Source organism: Trachemys scripta, chromosome 8 (genome assembly GCF_013100865.1).
Source record: "Trachemys scripta elegans isolate TJP31775 chromosome 8, CAS_Tse_1.0, whole genome shotgun sequence".
NCBI classification, from domain to species: domain Eukaryota; kingdom Metazoa; phylum Chordata; order Testudines; family Emydidae; genus Trachemys; species Trachemys scripta.
The window spans coordinates 28,599,227-28,618,725 of NC_048305.1; the positions used below are offsets into that span (position 1 = coordinate 28,599,227).

General features: G+C 43.9%; 1 protein-coding gene across 1 annotated transcript in view; it reads left to right on the top strand.

Annotated features, from left to right (window-relative positions):
- Positions 1-19,499, top strand: part of WWC1 (WW and C2 domain containing 1) — a gene marked incomplete at its 5' end in the record, with an annotated part of 67,547 nt that overhangs the window by 43,714 nt on the left and 4,334 nt on the right. Inside the window, 3 exon segments of the mRNA XM_034779423.1 lie at positions 1,133-1,297; positions 4,213-4,305; positions 5,343-5,573. Coding sequence (XP_034635314.1) covers positions 1,133-1,297; positions 4,213-4,305; positions 5,343-5,573 — 489 coding nt within the window.

Below are 19,499 nucleotides of genomic sequence, written 5' to 3' on the forward strand. Positions count from 1 at the left end.
CTGGTTTGTTTACCTGCCGCGTCCGCAGGTTCGGCCGATCGCGGCTCCCACTGGCCGCGGTTCGCCGCTCCAGGCCAATGGGGGCTGCAGGAAGCAACACTGGATGAGGGATGTGCTGGCCACCCTTCCCGCAGCCCCCATTGGCCTGGAGCGGCGAACCGCGGCCAGTGGGAGCCGCGATCGGCCGAACCTGCGGACGCGGCAGGTAAACAAACCAGCCCGGACCGCCAGGGGCTTTCCCCGAACAAGCGGCGGACCGCCTTTGAGAAGCACTGCTCTAGATTGTAGTTTAATTCATGAAAAGCTGCTCCTTAGAGTGTGAAAGTAGAAGTGGGATTTCAGGCTGAAACACAAAAGCAGTTGTCATTGATGGGTTGCTGGGGGAGGCAGTTACAGGGATAAATAACAAAATAGTAGATATCGTAATGCCACTGTACGAATCCATGATATATCCACATCTTGAATACTGCATTTAGTTCTGGTCACCCAGTCTCAAAAAAGATATATTAGAAATGGAAAAGGTACATAAGAACATAACATAAAATGATTAAGGATGTGGAACAGCTTCCATATGAGGAGAGACTAAAGAAACTGGAACTGTTCAGCTTGGAAAAGAGACGACTAAGGGGCGATGTGATAGAGGTCTATAAAATCATGAATGGTGTGGAGAAAGTGAATAAGGAACTGTTATTTATCCCTTCACATAACACAAGAACCAGGGCTACCCAATGAAATTAATAGACAGCAGGTTTACAACAAACAAAAGGAAGTGTTTCCTTACACAACATACAGTCAACCTGTGAAACTCATTGCCAGGGGATGTTCTGAAGGCCAAAACTATAACTGGGTTAAATAAAGAATCAGGTAAGTTCATAGAGGATAAGTCCTTCAGTGGCTGTTAGTCAAGATGGTCAGGGATGCAACTCTAAGCTCTGCATGTCCCTAAGCTCTGATTGCCAGATGCTGGGACTGAACGACAAGGAATGGATCACTTGATGATTGGCTTGTTCTGTTCATTCTCTGTAAAGCACCTGGCACTGCCACTGCTGGAAGACAGGATACTGGGTTAGATGGATCATTGGTCTGACCCAGTATAGCCATTCTTATGTTCATTAAAGTGTGTTTCTTTCAGGTAGATAAAGAGACAAACACAGAGAGCCTTGCACAATCTTCTACTGTAGTTCGTCCAAAAGAGAAGAAAGCAGCTAACGCACCGCAAACTCAGTTTGTCAGAAGTAGCACCATAATCCGCTCCAAAACATTTTCACCAGGACCACAGAGTCAATACATCTGCCGGGTAAGGAAACCACATCCCCAGACTTTGTTGTAAATGTTTTTCCTTAGTGACTGCACAGTATCTTTAGTTCATCTGATAATACACTGCACTGATGGTCAGAACTGGGAGAGTATACAGCATCCTCAATGACCTTGAACTTCAGTGGAAGTTGAAGGTACAGCACCCTTTCTTGACATTGTACATCAGAGGACCACAGAGCATTTCACACCTGTTAAGTAAACCTCACAATGGGAAGTGATAGTGGAATCACTACACACTCCTGAAATGCAGCTATTTTAGCAGTTGTACCACAGCAGCACAATACAGTGGCTTAGGGCAGGGAGTGTAGAGAGAATTAATATAATTAAAACGCTAGCATGAATTTAGGTAGGATTAAGATAATTACCCAGATTAGAACTTGGCCATAACAGTGGTATTAGTACCTGCAAAGGTTCTTTAATAAACCAAGTGGTTAGAAACTCACTTTGCCATCTTTTGTAGGAGATGTCATTTTAGTAGCACGATACCCTTGACACCATGCTCAAATGTTAGTGACTGACATTACAGAAAGCACAATTGTCTTGTCAATACCAAGTTGATTAGCCACTGATCTGTAATAGTCTGGGGTAGGCAGTTTCCAGAGGGCAAGAGCAACACACCTCTGGACAGGTATGGCCTCATATCCTGGCAGTGAAGGACCAGAATGCAGTTCCAGAAATGTGCCATTCCTCATACCAAAGTTCTGGACCCACTGCTGATCATCCCATGTCTATGTGATGTAGTCCCACTGCTCTGTACTTATGGTCCTGGTCTAGAACTGTCACTCAGCATAGGGAGATTCCTCTGCCATTAGAAACTGGATCAGCTATCTCCAGTCCTCCATTTCTGCAGACCGCTTGCACATTTTACTTAAAGCACACTGCTATATTCTTGTGGCACCACGCCCCTGCCAAAGTGCCTGCCACCACATCTCATGTCCTGGTTCTTCCTCCTCTTGCCAAAAGCAGTCGCATTAGTGCCAACATTTGGTACAGAGTCATTGCTCTGACATGGACCATGACTTGCCACTGGTTGGAATGAAGGCTTCAGACAGAAATATGAGACATGTCAAACTAGAACTGGGTCAATTTGGGAGAGTTAAAATAAATAACAATTACTAATTAAAATGGTGCATATGTCAACCAAGAATCTCAATGTCTTACCAAGGTAGGCAATTAATTTTACAAGTGAGGAATATACATAGACAGATTAAGTAATTTGCCTTAGATCTCAGAGTGAGGAGTGACAGTTCAGAATAGAACCTTGTTTCATCCTCAGGCCCCTTTTGTAACCAGAGGAGCCTTGCTGCATTTAGTGCTGCTTAAAGGTGGATATTAGGGTTATCATCAGACAGAGATGCTGTAAGTGTCTGACTAGTGCTTATCTCCTCTAAAATGAAAGGTCATGATGGAAATCAGAAAGCAGAGATGACTAACTTCAATTAGCAGCATTGAGGGAGCGTGAAAGACTCCACTGTGCTGTGTGTGACACTAATTGAACGATCTGTGTACTGATTGAGGATGTCAGTGCCACCTCTTTGATTAAATGTTTATTCGTAATTAATTAGTTCCAGGATTGAGGATCAGGATACACTATAAATAACTCCTTTAGCTTCAACCAGTGTAGAATACAAGTAAACACAGTCAGGAAACTGCTTTTGTGAAGTATGTGCTGGTCTAACTGAGGATTGAGGTGTTCTAGTAGAACATCAAGGGCTGCCTAACATTGAGTACAGCAAAACAGTATTTCAAAAAACCTGTATCCAGTTCAGATGAAATCAGGCTCACAGGTGTAAACTGTTTTACGTTTGCTTTAGCTGTGAGCTTAATTCTCTTCACGACAGTCTCGACCTTTGAATTGTATCTTCTGTTCGTCCTGTGAGCATTGAGCCATATAATAAATAACACTCAACAGGGCATTTAGGCATAGCAAAGAATATCCATGTTTCAGGGCACTAGAAAGTACATGGCCCAGGGCTCAGTGGTTTCAGCATCCAAGGGGCACCTAGACCTTACTACAGATGCGTATCCTGGAGTACAGTAAATTAGTGCTCATATCAAATGGAACATTTAACATGACAGTTGTGCATAATAGGTACAACCTTGTGATGCCAACCTGCACCTTCCCAGTGGAAGCATCATATCCTGGAGCTCCCTAGCATGCAGGAGGCACATGCCTGCTCCTCCAGCCCTTGGATTTCTGCATGTGCTCTCCTGAATGCTTGGCCCAAAGGTACACAAGAAGAGAATTGTCCCTAAACTTGGATTATGATCATGTCCAGCCGCTGTGGAAGTAGCACAAAGGAAAGAGGTTTATTGCTCCACGTTTCCAGGAAAAATCTGACCCCAAATATATACAGTGCTGCAAAAAAACCTGAAAAAAGTCATGGTATCCATATGCCACACTAAGTTAGTTTCATATATAGAAATAGTTTGTTTGAAAAGGGAAAAAAAATATACTTAATCCTTCTCCAATGTTATGCTCTGCTTATTCATAGAAGTTACGGCTGGAAATGACTTAATTCCCAGCCAATGCAACATTGTTCATTACATCTTAATTTTCTAGTCTCTTGTCTGACCTAGTTATTGATGTTGAATAGGGGAAGGGGACTGTGTTGTGACCTGTGCAGAGTTCTAACCGAAAGTGATGGTATCTTCTAACCTCTTCCCAAACAGCAGCATTAAAAAACAGAGGGGAGGAGGCCAGGAAAGGACAGTGGCCATGGAAAACAGCGAGATTTGGGCACCGGGTGGGTTTCATTGCACTGTTACATGTGACTTTCTCAGATAATTCTCAGTCCATGGCTTTCTTTAAATGTCTGTAGCTCTGTGGGCTCATTCGTAATAGCCTTGCACTGCGTGCTTGTTTCATAACAATTACTTCTGTCTCTTTTTCAGCTAAATCGCAGTGATAGTGACAGTTCAACACTGTCTAAGAAACCACCCTTTGTTCGGAATGCTATGGAGAGGCGAAGTGTCAGAATGAAGCGGGTAAAAACTTCATCTACAAATTTTTCCCTTAGCTGGCATTCAAGAAAATAATCATGTTCTTAAAGCATTGGTTTGTGAGTTACCAGTAGATAATTCTATTTAAAAAGGGGTTAGCAAAGATAATTCAGGTTAATTTCAGATATAAACCACCTGTCTTCATGTGCTCATAGCGTTAAAAAAAAAATTCTCCATTTGGGCTGAAATGTTCTTACTAGTCTGTCAAAAGGTTACAAATGTCTGTTCCCTTGAGTTACTAAAACTCCCACTTCGAAAAATTATTTCTCACAATTTTCCTTCCAAACAGAATTCAAAAATAGCTAAATTTTTAGATGTGGCATGTAAAATATGCTCTCATTGGCTCATATCCATGCCAAAGGAATTGGTGGGATAACTAATTTGTAAGCAATTGAAAATAACTTTTTCAGATGTTTATTGAAATTTAACAGTGCTTAATGAGCTCCACACCCATTACTGACATCATTGTGCACGTTCTACTAGGATGTGAATGGGGTGGAATTAGGCTGCTGTCCTTAGGAGGCCACTGAAACATTTTGCATGAGGCAGACTGTCTGATTGAAATACTCACCTTGTGCACTCCTCAACACTAATGTTCCTGATATTGGGGGCAGGAGAAAATCCAGTGGTGTGAAACCAATGCTAATACATTGTCTTGCAGCATTCTGCAATATTCTGGTAATTGAGGTGTAAGTAAAATTATATTCTGAGTAATGGTGTAAGGAAGATACTCCTCATTTCAGCCCATTGTCAGCTAAGTACAGAAGCCCTTGGCTTACTTCATATACCATTAGTGTTGATGGAAGCTGCAGCATGGGCAAGCTGACTTATAAGACTTTGCTAGACTGTGAAACTGCAAATTTGGGTGAGCAGCCACCTTGCAAAAGCAGCATTACCAGAGATGTTGCCTTTCATCTCCAGAACATTGTGTGTTTGAGGAGGAAGTGGTCATCACACATATTCGGACAAGATGGGAACAGTTTGACACTTTTTATTCCAATCATAAATCCCTTCTGTTCCAGCCTTCGGTTAAGTCCTTTGGTGCAGAGCGTCTAATCCGAACTTCACTAGACCTGGAGTTAGACCTGCAGGCTTCAAGGACCTGGCACAATCAGTTAGTGCAAGAGATCTCTGTACTGAAAGAACTGAAAGAACAGTTAGAACAAGCTCAAGGTCAAGGTGAAAAAGAGCTGCCACAATGGGTGAAGGATGATGAGCGATTCCGGCTTTGGCTGAGACACGTTGAAAAACGGGTAAGTAATTCTGACTGGGTTTTTGTTAATATGTTTAGTCAAACACATTTTCCCAATCCTCTGGAGACCAGAACGTTCAAATCTTTAGTGCTGCAGGAGGAGTCTGTGACGGGTTCCTCCCTGAGGTGCCACCTGGAACTGGGGTACCACTGAGCCCTCTGACTCACCAGCCTGGGCTCCCTCTCACACTGTGTTGCTGTGACAAGCTGCAGACCCACTCCTGGTCCTACACTTCCACCAGCATTCACACAGGTAGGGACACACCCAGGTGCAGTTACATACAAGCTGACCAGCCACTGCACGAACCAACAATAGAGAGGCTACAGCCAAAATAACCACCAGCTTCCCCAGCCTAGGACCCCAGAGCTGTACCATCCTGCCCTGGTGAAAACCCTGACCAGTATGAATTTATTATCCAGCTCGCCTCCCCCTCAATCACCTGGATCACTTGGATCAATCGATCTTCAGCTGTCATTAAGACTGCGCCGATCACAACACGTCCACCATTCTTCTTGCATTCTTGCCTTTCTTCTCCACGTTCTTCCAAAATGTTTAACAGTGTCATCTTCCCATCTTCTTGGAGGCTGACCAGGTGGTCTTTTTTGTTCTCGCGGGTACCACTCAGTAATGATTGCGGTCCACCTATTGTCCGTGAACCGTGCTATGTGGCCCGCCTCAATGTGGAGAGGAAATGCAACAGCCTTTGCCACTTGAGCTAAGATTTCCAAGAACTTCATTCAGACTCACTGGTTTAGATAAAGCAAAAACAAGTTTATTAACTACAAAAGATAGATTTACGTGATTATATGCAAACAGATCAAAGCAGATTACCTAGTAAATAAACAAAAATTCAAACTATGCTTAACATCGTAGAATGATAGGATTTGAATTAACAATCTCTCGCCCTGACTGATGATACAAGAAGGCTTGCAGATTCTCAACTTACAAGATGCACTTGCTTTACAGCTTGGGAGTCCCAGGTTTTCATACACAGGCTAGAAATCCCTTTAGCCTGGGACCAGCATGTCCCCCGGTTCAGTCTTTTGTTTCTTAGGTGTTTCTAGGAGTTTTCTTGTGTGGGGAGCGAAGGTGTCACTCCCTGCCTTATATAGCTTTAGCATATGGTGGAAACCCTTTGTTCCGAACTCAGTTTGTGGAAAAACACTGGTATCCAAGATGTAGTTCTGTGTCATGTGGGTTGGTCACATGCCCTTGCATACCTTGCTGAGTCACAGTAGCCATTATTTACAGGCTGTCTGGAGCATTCTCAGGAAGGCTCACCCAATGGGAGATAAGCTTCTCCTAAGGCTTTTTGTTCTTCCTAATGACCCATTACCTTGAATAGGCCTTCACAGCCATCTGTCTAGACTGGAAGCATTTTGCCTAGTGGGTATCACCCAGGTGTGACTACATGTGAAATACAGATACATAGTCAATATTCATAACTGCAGATACAAAAATGATACATGCATACAAATAGGATAATCATATTTAGCAAATCATAACTTTTCCAATTACACCTCACATGACCAGTCTTGTACAAAATGCATCATATTTATGCCATAATCATATTGTAATAATATCAATATGAAGACTATGGAGTGCAGTGTCACAGAGTCATTGGCTCCAAGTGGTTCTTGCCTGTAGAAGGATAGTACCTATTGGCTACTCCTTTCTTTTGTCTATCTCCATTCTTTTCAAAGCTCAGTGGCAGGCTTGGAAAGCAGTGAGGAGAGAGAATCTGGAACTTAATGTACCCACTGAATGTTTCATAAAAGGTCTTTATCAAGCACACACAAGAGTTTCACCCTGTGGGGAAAGTCTGTTTCATGCACCAAGAAGGAGTATGTTGAGGTCACATTTTGGGGGGCTGTGACCTTTGTTAGTGGGGGAGTGAGTGCGGGACTAGAATGTCTCAGGAAAAATTGGGTTTTCTGGATTATCTGCATGTTGGTTAATAAAATTATATTCTGTTTTGCCTTCTCTGAATCTGTGTGTATTGATGGATTATAAAATGCTGTAATATGTTTAAAGTACTATAAACACCTTCAAGAAAAATCTGAGGGTTCTAGAAACCCATGATTACAAGATGCTGTAGGATTTAATCCACAAGCTCTGCTGACTATCCTGGGCCCAATTCTTCTGCACTTACTTATGGTATCGTTGGAACTCCTTGCAGCACATAGTACTATTTGGTGGAAGGGCTAGTTTACATGCAGGCTTTACTGCTTTAACTATATCACTAGAAAATTGCACTCGTAACCAAAGTAGTTTTAGTAAAAAACCTGTGAGTGGACTAGGCCTAAGTGCTTTAGAATAAGGTCCTCTGCTATGCAAAGTCAGAGCTCTTGCCTTACTGAAATCTAGATAGATATTTGATACAGTTCCACATGGGACATTATTAGTTAAATTGAAGAAGTTGAGGATTAATATGAGAAGTGAAAGGTGGAAAAGGAACTGGTTAAAGGAGAGACTACAATGGGTCATACTGAAAGATGAACTTCAGACTAGAGGGAGGTTACTAGTGGAGTTCCTCAGGGATTGGTCTTGAGACCAATCTTATTTAACATTTTTATTATTGACCTTGGCACAAAGGAGTGTGCTAATAACATTTGCGGATGACACAAAGTTGGGGAGTATTGCCAGTACAGATGAGGACCAGAATATAATACCAGAAGATCTTGATGACCTTGTAAACTTGAGTAATAGAAATGTGATGAAATTTAATAGTGCAAGGTCATGCATGTAGGGACTAACAAGAATCTTTGCTATAAGTTGGGGACGCATCAGTTGGAAGTGACAGAGGAGGAGAAAGACCTGGATGTATTAATCACAGGATGACAATGAGCCACCAGTGTGATGTGGCCATGAAAAAGGCTAATGCAATCTTAGGATGCATCAGGCAAGGTATTTCAAATAGAGATAGGGAAGAATTAGTAACATAATACAAGGCACTAGTGAGACCTCATCTGGTTACCGTGTGCAATTCTGGTCTCCCGTGTTAAAGAAAGATGAATTAAAACTGGAATAAGTGCAGAGAAAGGCTACTAGGATGATACAAGGAATGGAAAACCTACTTTATGAACTTGGCTTGTTTAGCCTAACCAAACGAAAGCTGTGGGGAGATATGACTGCTCTCTATAAGGACATCAGAGGGATGAATACCAGGAATATTTAAGTTAAGTGCCAATGTGAGCACAAGAACAAATGGATATAAACTGGCCATCAACAAATTTAGGCTTGAAATTGGACAAAGGTTTCTAATCATCTAGACCCAACTGGCTTCAATACTAAGCTTAATAAGTTTATGGAGGGGATGCTATGATGAGACTGCCTAAAATGGCATGTAGCTGATCTGTGACTGCTAGCAGCAAATATCTCCAATGGCTGGTGATGGGACACTAACTGAAGAGGGCTCTGAGAAATCTTTCCCAGATGTCTGGTCAGAGGATCTTGCCCACCTGCACGGAGTCTAACTGATTGCCATATTTGAGGTCGGGAAGGAATTTTTCCCTGGATCAGATTGGCAGAGACCCTCAAGGTTTTCCACCTTCTTCTGCAGCATGGGGCATGGGTCACTTGCAGGTTTAAACTAATATAAATGGTGGATTTTCTGTAGCTTGAAGTCTTTAAATCATGATTTGAGGACTTCAGTAACTCAGCCAGAGGTTATGAGCCTATTACAGGAGTGCGTGAGTGAGGTCCTGTGTCCTGCAATGTGCAGGAGACCTAACTAGATGATTATGATAGTCCCTTCTGATGTTGAAGTCTATGAGTCTATGTGTAACCCTAACAGAAGTGGCAACTTGTTTTAGTTTTTCTGCTTAACCTTGCAGTTGCAGATCTCTATTATAAGCATAAGCAAATAGAGTGCTAGTCACTTTGGTTTTCAAATATCTAGTGAAACTAAAGAAGCTTACACTAGAATACAAGTTGCTCTGTCACTTGGCATTTGTCTTTGAAATGCACAAATAAATGGGTCTTGTGATTCAAGCTTGGGAATGCTATAATCTCCTTTGAGAGAAATCAGTAGCAACATTGGCTATTAAACTGGTAGAAAAAGGCAACTTCACATTCTTCTTCGAACTTGGTCATAGCTTCTGTCATACTTTGGCTGACTGTAGAAAACCAAACCAGGAGAATAGTGAAAGATGACAGACAACTTGACTGATGTTTATGTAGTTTCAATATTCATCTTCTAGCAATTGTGCTTTCAGAATATGTTTGGTATAAAAGAAACATAAGGCACTAACTAAAACTTTTCAACAAGTATTCGTTTTGGTTTTAGGTCACTAGAATGGAAATCCTAGGTTTCCTCTCTTATGTCAAAAGGAAATGATTTGGGAATATTAATCATGCAGGATGCACAGTTGGCCATAACAGAAAATGTCTTTTTTTCCAGATTATTAAAACTGCATTTTATTTGACAGTTCTGAAAGCATCTGCCATCAAGGAGTGGGTTAGATGGCAGTGATGAAAAGAATACTGATAAAAACTGGAAACACTAAAGATTATCGCACAAAACAATTTTTTATGTTTCTGAAAGTTGCCTTTCTGTTCAAAATGCATTCCCTTTCTCTCTGGAGAGTCTAAAAATAAAACTCAATGCTTCAAAAAGAATGGGATTTATAGATAAGGTGGGGGAAGCTTCACAAATGACTGAATAGCCCTGAGTAGTATACGACTCAATAGCATTCATCACCATGCATTTGACAGGTTTCCACGCCCCATTTAGGGCTTATATCCCGCCTTCCCACCCTGTTTCCGTTGGCACCAAAGTTTGGTGCCGTTGGCCATTTTGAAAAAATTTGTGTGTGTGTGTTTGACATGGGGAAGTGTTGTGTGTGTTTGTGCTTGGGTACATTGAGAGAAAAAGGTTGAAAGAATAGTGTGACAGAATTTAAAGATAAAAAAGAAAGTTTGGGTAAGGTTTAGAGAAAAAGGGGAAAAAAGGTTATTGGATGTGGTTGAGTAAGGAGAGAGGTTTGTAAAGGGCAGGTTATGAAAAAATAGAAAGATTTTTGTTTTGAAAGGTCTAGTTTGAAAGAATAGAGATTTTTATTGAGTTTGAGTAAGGAGAGATGATGGTAAAGGCTTGGGTTGGTAGGCTATTAAAGAATAGAAAATTTTGAGATAAATGTAAAAGTTGTATTAACTATCAGGGTGGGTTAAGAAAAAGTTAAATAATATTGAAAACTAGGTTTAAAGGGGGAATTTACTAAGGCAGAGCCTGTTTAATAAGCACATGGTAAAAAAGTGAATAAAAAAGCATTCAGTATCAGGGTAGGTTAAGAAAAAAAGAAAGGTTAAAAGAAAGAACAGGACGAGAAAAGAGAGACCCCTTTGCAAAGGGCAAAGATAGAGAGCACATGGTTGAATCAAAAAGAGAGGGAGGGAGAGAATGAGAGACAGAGAGACATTTTTTATATTTCAAGTCTTCCTGTAGAATGAGGCAAGTTCCCAGGTTCAGACCCTCTCAGACTTGTTATTACCACCTTTGGATTGGACCAATCAGAGTTTTTTCTACAACAGCTTCATAGAATTCATTTTCTGGAACCAATCCTAGAGTCTCAAGATTTTAAACAGGAGCCATCTCCCTCCTCTTTTCCCTCCCCTCCTCTCCCCCTCCCCCTTTAACTGTCTTATTCTTATCTAAAGAAACAGACCCCCAGCATTTTTCCCGCCATGTAGCCCTTTAACATACGTTTTTTTATAACCGTTAAAACCATAAGCTTTTAGTAACAAACAATTTTTTAAAGTTTTCCCCTAGGTTTTAGACTAACAGGGGTTATTTTTTAGTAAGTACAGTTTTAGGGTTACCATACGTCCGGATTTTCCCGGACATGTCCGGCTTTTTGGGCCTCAAATCCCTGTACGGGGGGAAATCCCAAAAAGCCGAACATGTCCGGGAAAATAGGGAGGGGCCAGCGCCGCTGGGTGCTGGGCCGGGGGCCGGGCCGGGGCCAGCGGTGCTGGGCTGGGGGTGCTCGGCTGGGGGCTGGCCCGGGGGTACTGTGCTGGACCGGGGCCGGCAGTGCTGGGCCAGGGCCCGGGCCGGAGGTGCTGGGTTGGGGGCTGGGGCTGGGCCGGAGGCCGGGGCCGGGCCAGGGGTGCTCGGCCGGGGGCTGGCCTGGGGCCGGCACCCCAGGAGCCGAGCCAGGCTGGAGACGCTGGGGCCAGGGCCGGGGCCGGCCGCCGGAGGAAGCCGCTTGGTTGGGGGGGCCAGACTGGGCCGCGCCTCCTCCCCCCAATCTCCCCCCCAGCTTACCTGCTGCCTGCTTCAGGCTTCCCGCGAATCAAATGTTCGCGGGAAGCAGGGGAGGGGGCGGAGTTGGGGCGGGGACTTTGGGGAAGGGGTGGAGTTGGGGCGGGGGAATGGGCGGGGCCTCTTTTTGGACACTCAAAATATGGTAACCCTATACAATTTGAAACAACAGGCTTTTGCAGCAAAGCTCCTGTTAGCAAAGCAGCCTCTGTGAGTCAGTGGATCAGAGATAAGAAGGCTGCTTCTTCCCCAAACTTTTTAATAAATGCTTGTAAAAGTTACATTAAGTTTTGAAAAGGGATAAACACTTGAAAAGACAAACCTATATGAAGACACATCCCTTTATTTACAGGGTGTGTTGTAATAAAATAGAGCAGGCAGAAACACCCCAGGTTTAAAACCCCAGGGCCTTAGTAACAGCCAGTTTATATTTCCCTTATTCTGTAAACCAATGGATTAGAGAGAAGAAGGTTGCTTCTTCCCCCACTTTTTAAAAAAGAGAGAGGTGAAAGTCTTGTAAAGGTATAAACACTTGAAAAGACAAGCCAATATGAAGACACATTTTTTATTTAGCCCCTTAGGCATAAGTGTTTTAATAAAATGTAATTATGCAGAAACAGTTCAGGGTTTAAAAACACAGAAAACCTGTTTATAAAAGTTTTTCCCCTAGATTTTAGACTAACATGGGTTATTTTTTATTAAAAACTGTGAAGCTGCAGCAAAGCCCTGCTCTGCTCTTATTTAAACAACCAGGACCCTGTAACAAAAGCTGAACAACACATACTATAAACCAGGGGTCGGCAACGTTTGGCATGCGGCTCGCCAGGGTAAGCACCCTAGCGGGCCGGGCCAGTTTATTTACCTGCTGACGTGGCAGGTTCAGCCGAATACAACCCCCACTGGCCGCGGTTCGCCGTCCCGGGCCAATGGAGGCGGCGGGAAGCGGCGCGGGCGAGGGATGTGCTTTTTTATTTAGCCCCATTAGCATAAGTGTTTTAATAAAATGTAAGCATGCAGAAACAACCCAGGGTTAAAAACACAGAAAACCTGTTTATAAAAGTAATGTATAGTGATAAACAAGTTTTCCCCTAGGTTTTAGGCTAGCACTGGTCATTTTTTTTAGTAAGGACAGTTTGAAACAGCAGGCTTTTGCAGCAAAGCAGCTGTCAGCAAAAACAGCCTCTGTAAGCCAATAGATCAGAGATAAGAAGGCTGCTTCTTTGCCTGCTTTTTAACAAATACAAGTGAAAGTTATATTAAGTTTTGTAAAGGAATAAACACTTTAAAAGACAAGCCTATATGAAGACAGAGCCCTTTATTTAACATTTTTACATGCGTGTTTCAATTAAAAAAAAAAAAAGAGCATGCAGAAAACAAGCCTGAGTGAAAACCACAGAACTTTAGTAACGGCTAGTTTATATCCCTCTTATTTTGTAATCCAGTGGATTAGAGAGAAGTTTATTTTCCTCCCCACTTTTTAACAAATCCATGTGAAAGTTATAGTAAGCTTTTATTTTCCATGGGCTTTTAGATGTATGATGAAGTATGAATTTTTTTGTTGCATTATTAGAATGTCTTTGTTTTTAAATGTTTGCAACCCATGTGCTGAGACACAGGTACAAGCTCCTGTTTGTTTTGGGTCCATAGATTTTATTAAAATAATACAACACAGGCTGGAGCTGGAGCTTTCGTTACATTTTAAAAACAGATAAGACTAATTAGGCTAACCAGTGCTTCATGCACTATAGTCTGCCTTAGCAAGGCTCTAGGGGTTACTCCTCCAGTTTGCTTGGTTTTTTAGGGTTACCATATTGCAGTCCTGGAAAAAGAGGACACTCCAAGGGGCCCACCCCAACCCTGCCCCTTCCCCGCCCCTGGCCCCACCCCAACTCCGCCCCTCCCCACCCCGGCCCTGTCCCAACTCCACCCCTTCCCCAAAGTCCCCGCCCTGACTCCGCCCCCTCCCCTGAGCGCTCCGCGCCCTGCTCCTCCGCCTCCCCTGCTTCCCGCGAATCAAATGTTCAGAGAACGGAGTGGTCTCTAGTAGTCAAAGACCCTTCTTCCCTGTCCCCTCCAGTCTATGTCCATCCTATTGCTGTCTAACCTGCCCCAGCTCCTCATCTGATTTCAACTGCCCCCCACTACCACTCTGGATTCCTTGTCCCAGTTTCCTGGTCCTGTCTCACTCTCCTCTCTCCCCGCCCCCATCCCTCAGATGGGATGTTCGTTCCAGATTGGCAAAATTATAAGGCTTCCCAACATTTCAACACTTCCCATTCTAAATTTTCGGTTGCTTAACTATAGGCTAGTTCTGCCTACAAGAAAGTATATTCAGAACCTCTGATTAAAGGGATTATAAGTGTAGCAACCTCCATCATAGCTAGTCACCAAAGATTGAACCCGAGCCATCCAGACTTAAAAGCATGAGCTTTTCAAGATATAACTCCCTTAGCTAGTAGCTATACAGTTATCCTCTAAAAATCCACCAGAGGAGGGCACATGTTGGACAGTGAATTACAAAAGTGCCAAATATTATTATTAGATCTGCAATACTTTTCACAATGAACATCAGTGGGGGATAAACTGGGAGTTTAAGAATATTTGGAAAACAATTTTAGAATAACATTCAGTGCTGTGGTTTAAAAGGAAAAAAACCTGTTTAAACTCATAACTTAGCAGCATTCAGTGTTTGGGGAAAAAAAAAAAAAAAAAAAAAAACCTTCTAGGAGGGATACAAGTTAAGAATGTTGAAACAGGAAAATGTTATGCTTAGTTACCACTTGGGCAAGGCGGCCTGCTATGTAATACTTGCAAGATTTCACTGTAATGTTTTACAATATATAGCAGCGCAATGTTGATTCCACTGATATTGTTGAGCAATTCATGCTGATTTTATTTCAGCCCACATCTTAATAGTTTTGAATACAAGATCACAATTTTCAGCTCAGTTGGTCTGAACATGCAGAGCTTTAAAACTGCTATGCTCTAAACTGTATATTAACTACAATTTTATAAACCTGCATGTCAGAGAACTGTGTGCCACTACTACTAGACAGCGGCACAAGGCAATTCAGTGTGAATCACAGAAATGTAGGATTGGAAGGGACATCAACAGGTCATCTAGTCAAACCCCTGCACTGAGGCAGGACTGAGTAATAACAACTAGACCATCCTTAACAGGTGTTTGTCTAACCTCTTAAAAAACTCCAATGACTGCTATTCCATAACGTCTCTGGGTAATTTGTCCAGTACTTAACTACCTTTACAGTTAGGAAGTTTTTCCTAATGTCTAACCTAAATCTCCCTTGCTACAATTTAAGCCCATTGCTTCTTTTTCATGCATGTCCTGAGTGGGACGGGGGTGGGTCCAGGCAGTGGGATTGGGGGGAGGGAGGTCGAGGGAGTCAGTGGGTGTGTGGGAATGGACCAGGGGAAGCAGGGTGGAGGAACTGAGGGGGACAGGACTGGGACGGGGGGGGGGGGGGGGGGGGGGGGGGGGAGGGGGGGGGGGGGGGGGGGTAGGGTAGGGGCTGAGGGGAGCATGAATGGGACAGGGTAGAGAGAACTTTGTAGAGTGGGGTGGGGCAGGGGAGACAATGGAGCTGGGCTGGGGAGAGTCGGGGGGTTGGGGAGAGGGACAGGGTCTGAAGGGGATGAGGCAGAGGGGAGCAGGACTGGAATGGGGGGAAGATGAGGGGGTGGGACAGCAGGGGGAGCGATGGGGGTGGGATGACGGGGGAGGCTGAAGAAGAGATTTGGGGTAGGACCAGGCTGAGGGCAGTGGGTTGGGGGAGCAGGGGGACTGTGGGGGAGGCTGTTGGAACGGGGGCAGGGACTGAGGGCAGTGGGTTCGGGGTGAGAGGTACAGGGGGGACTGCGGGGAAGGCTGAGGGAACAGGGTCAGGGTGGGGGCTGAGGGCAGTGGGTCGTGTCTACACTGGCACCTCACAACATTGCTGTGCCGGGCGGCAGACCTGCACCAGCGCTACCCTGGCGATGGAAGAGTCCTCAGTGGAAATGCAGACTTCATGACACAGACCCTCCTCGTCATTTCAAACCTGGCACTGCTCTGGTCAGTCACTAGGCTCTTGTCACTTTCAAACCCATGCAGGGTATCTGGCTCTTTTTCAGTTCTCAGGTTAAGAAAAGCCTCTGCATTTTGTGAGGGCTTCAGCATTCACTTTCCTACTTGACAAACTGTCTGCCTGACACATTGCTCCCAGGGCATTCATCTTTATTCATTATCGGCAGGTCCATCAGATTAACAAGCAACACAGGGGGAAGCAACACAATGGTGTCAAGGATTTTTAATTTTTCAAACCACTTTGGCCTCAACAGGGATAACAGCAAATCTGGACAGAGCAGATGGGTGTCAGGATGGGTTTGGGTATTTTTTTTTTTTTTTTTTAAGTGAAAATGTTTGGGTCTGAGCAAAGGCTGCAAACTTCCCTTTGGAAACCTCTGCTGATCTTTTGCCCCAGGGGCTAACGACAGCCTGGAATCTGGGACAGATTTCCACATCCATGCAGGGTGAGATGATCCGGGGGGAGGGGAGGGACTGTGGGGGAGGCAGAGGGAAAAGGGTCAGAGGGTCTGAGGGCAGTAGATTGAGGGTGGGGGGCACTGGGGGGACACTGCGGGGGAGGCTAAGGGAACAGGGTCAGGGTGGGGGCTGAGGGCAGTGGGTCTGAGGGGAGCCCCCCCAGAGAGACCTGCCAGGGAGCCAGGTCCCTCCCAGTCCCTCTGGCTCCTTCCGAAGGTTGGGTCGGGTCGAGGGGAGGGGGGCAGGAGCGGGGGGGCTCTCTGCCCAAGTCTACAAACCCCGCCCCGCTGCAGCACGCAGGGGAGCGAGACCTCTTCGCTGCCTCTCTGTGTGCCCCGGGCAGGGGGAGGGCTGCGCTCTGCAGGCTCCTGCCGGCCGGGCGGCGGGCCCCATGGGCTGACACCGCCGCGCCAGGAGCTCTCAGCTGCGCCCTGGCCCAAGGAGGAAAGGTGAGTGGCGCCGGCTTGCCGCGGTTCCCCCAGCGCGGCTGCCCTCTCAGCCGCTTTTGGGTCTTTAAATAGCCATCTGGGGGGAAATCCCGGACATTTTTAGCTTTTTACAAATTCCCCCCGGACGGCTATTTAAAGACCCAAAAGCCGGACATGTCCGGGGAAACCCGGACATATGGTAACCCTAGTTTTTTTACACAGACTTCTTTTCTAACTTTTTTTAAAACGCTGTTAAAGTTTTAAAAAAATGGCGAGCTTGCATTGAAAGATACTTTATGGAAGTTGTAACAAGTATTTTATTCCATTTACTGATTTTAAAAGACAAAAACCACTGGGTTTGTGACTGCGTGAAGCTTAGAGATAGCCTATCTGAAGAATACCCTCACCCCTAGACTTTCCCCCCATACTTTTAACACTTGCTAAACATGCAGTGTTTCATTATATAAAGGTTTTTAACATTTAAAACGAAAATACAGAATTGACTGAGATGTAACATAACATGACCTTTTTAAAGGATATTCTGTATGCAGTGAGGCCTATTTGAAGCATTATGTTTTTTTAAAAGTTTATTATGAAAAAGCAGTATTGCCTGAGCTGTAACAAAACAAGGCCCCTCTTAGGGATATTTTGTAGAAGTTTAGTGAACTAAAATGGCTTAAGATACTAGCCTGTTCTTTTAAAAATAGTGTTTTTAAAGTACCAAAACAACACATGGGTAAGAATATGAAAACTGACAATTGAGGGGAGTTTACATATGTGTTTTAATAAAAAAAACCCCCCAAGATTGCTTTTTAAAGTTTGGATTCATATAAAAAACACAAGAAAAATTAGCTTATGTAAAAAAAGTTAGCTGTTTTTTACCAGAGATATGGAGCCTTCTTCACCCCCACTCTCTCCACACACACACACACACACACACACACACACACACACACACACACACACACTTTTCTCCCCCCCACCCCTTTTTTTTTCTTTCTTCTTTTTCAATGTTTTTTAAAATCTAAACCAGGGACAATCAATTTTTTTTTAAAAAAAGCCAGAGCCACAGAGAGAAGGCCATGGGGGTAAGCAAGCTCTCCTGAGTTTTAGGGGGCATGTTGATAACTCTTTTAGTGAAACGGTTTTGTAGGCAGCCTGTCTGTGTTAGTTGTTATGCTTTAGCATGGGCAAGCGTTTTATCATTTGGAAGCACTTTTCCACTTTATGAGGTATTATCTCCCCCATCTTATGGCCTATCAGAAATATTAACAAAAACAAGCTAAAAGATACTTGTAGCAAGGTCTGCAAAGCAATAATTACAATTTTGTTGATCATTATCTTGTCTAAGCCCCTAGAGGATATATTTTGTTTTGTTTTTATAAAACACTTTTATGCAAACTGTAACCCTAGATGATGTACAGCATTAAATAATATGAAACAGTAGACAAGAGACCTGAGACATTGTTGAAATCAGAGGGGCTATGATTAAGTCCTAATGCAGAGGGCCTGGGCCGGGGGGAAATGAAAAGGTGCAGCCGAAGCGGAAGATGGTATGATTTAAGAGGGGTTCTGGGGCTGCTTTGCAACGGTCCATAGGGAGCCTATAACCCCCATGCACAAACACCAGGGCTGGGCGAGGTGGTTGGGCCTTTGTTGGAGGAACAGGCCGTTCATATACCTTTTGTTGTTGTTGACAAACTGTAACCTAACTGCGCGTATACTATGGGGGCAACCTACCGCCCTTTTGACAAACCCCACATCCCTGGAACTCCATAAAAACACGCTTTACACAGTTATTTTCAACTGACATTTTATTTTACAACATGGCCTGTTTTGTTTCCAAAACACTCTCTTAACTGTTAGTGTTTTTTCTTAGCAAGATTTTGTAATTTGCTGAATGAAGAAGATGTTCAACATTTTGCATTAAACATTTATCTGTCGGTTTGATGATTTCATCTAAAGCGCTATTTGGATCCTCGGCCTCTGTCACTTTGTCCACCAATTTTGCCCCTAGAGCTAAATGTTTCTGGGTTAAGGCACTGCAGCGCGTATCCCAGCGTGATGATATTTAACATACTCTCCATACACAAACTACTGCTAGTTTCTTTAATTTTACAATTCACATCATCTAAAGACCAGTACACGCAGGCATGATGCCTCTGACCAGGGGCATCTATGGCGCACCCAGGACAATCCTCATTTTGTTTGTCTCTCAGGCAGTGCTTGATGATTCCGTGCACAGCCGTTCGCACAATTGCATGCATCATGGTTTTACGGTTATGAACTCGCAGCGGCTTAATACCTAATTTCTCCCTCAACTTTAGATAGTACAGGCCTATAGAATAAGTGTCCCCCCGCTGTTTCAGCATTCTATGGAGCATCTGGTTTTGTGTCTGGGTAAAAACAGATCGGGCCCAAGCCACTCGGTCCTTCGGAGCTGTTGGTGTCCAAAATCTCCAAGTCCTCTGAAGAACCATCGCTCGGCTGCTAAAAAATTGACAGTAAGAAATGCATGTAAGGCATCTTTTTCATAACATGATTTTAAAACCTTTTACACCATGTATCAAGAGATCCCTTCCGCAGGCAGCTTTTAAAAACAAGAAACAACAACAGAAATATGTCTGGTCAGAGGATCTTGCCCTGAGATGCTTGGTTGGCTAGAGCCTTTTGGATCAAGCCTGCACAGA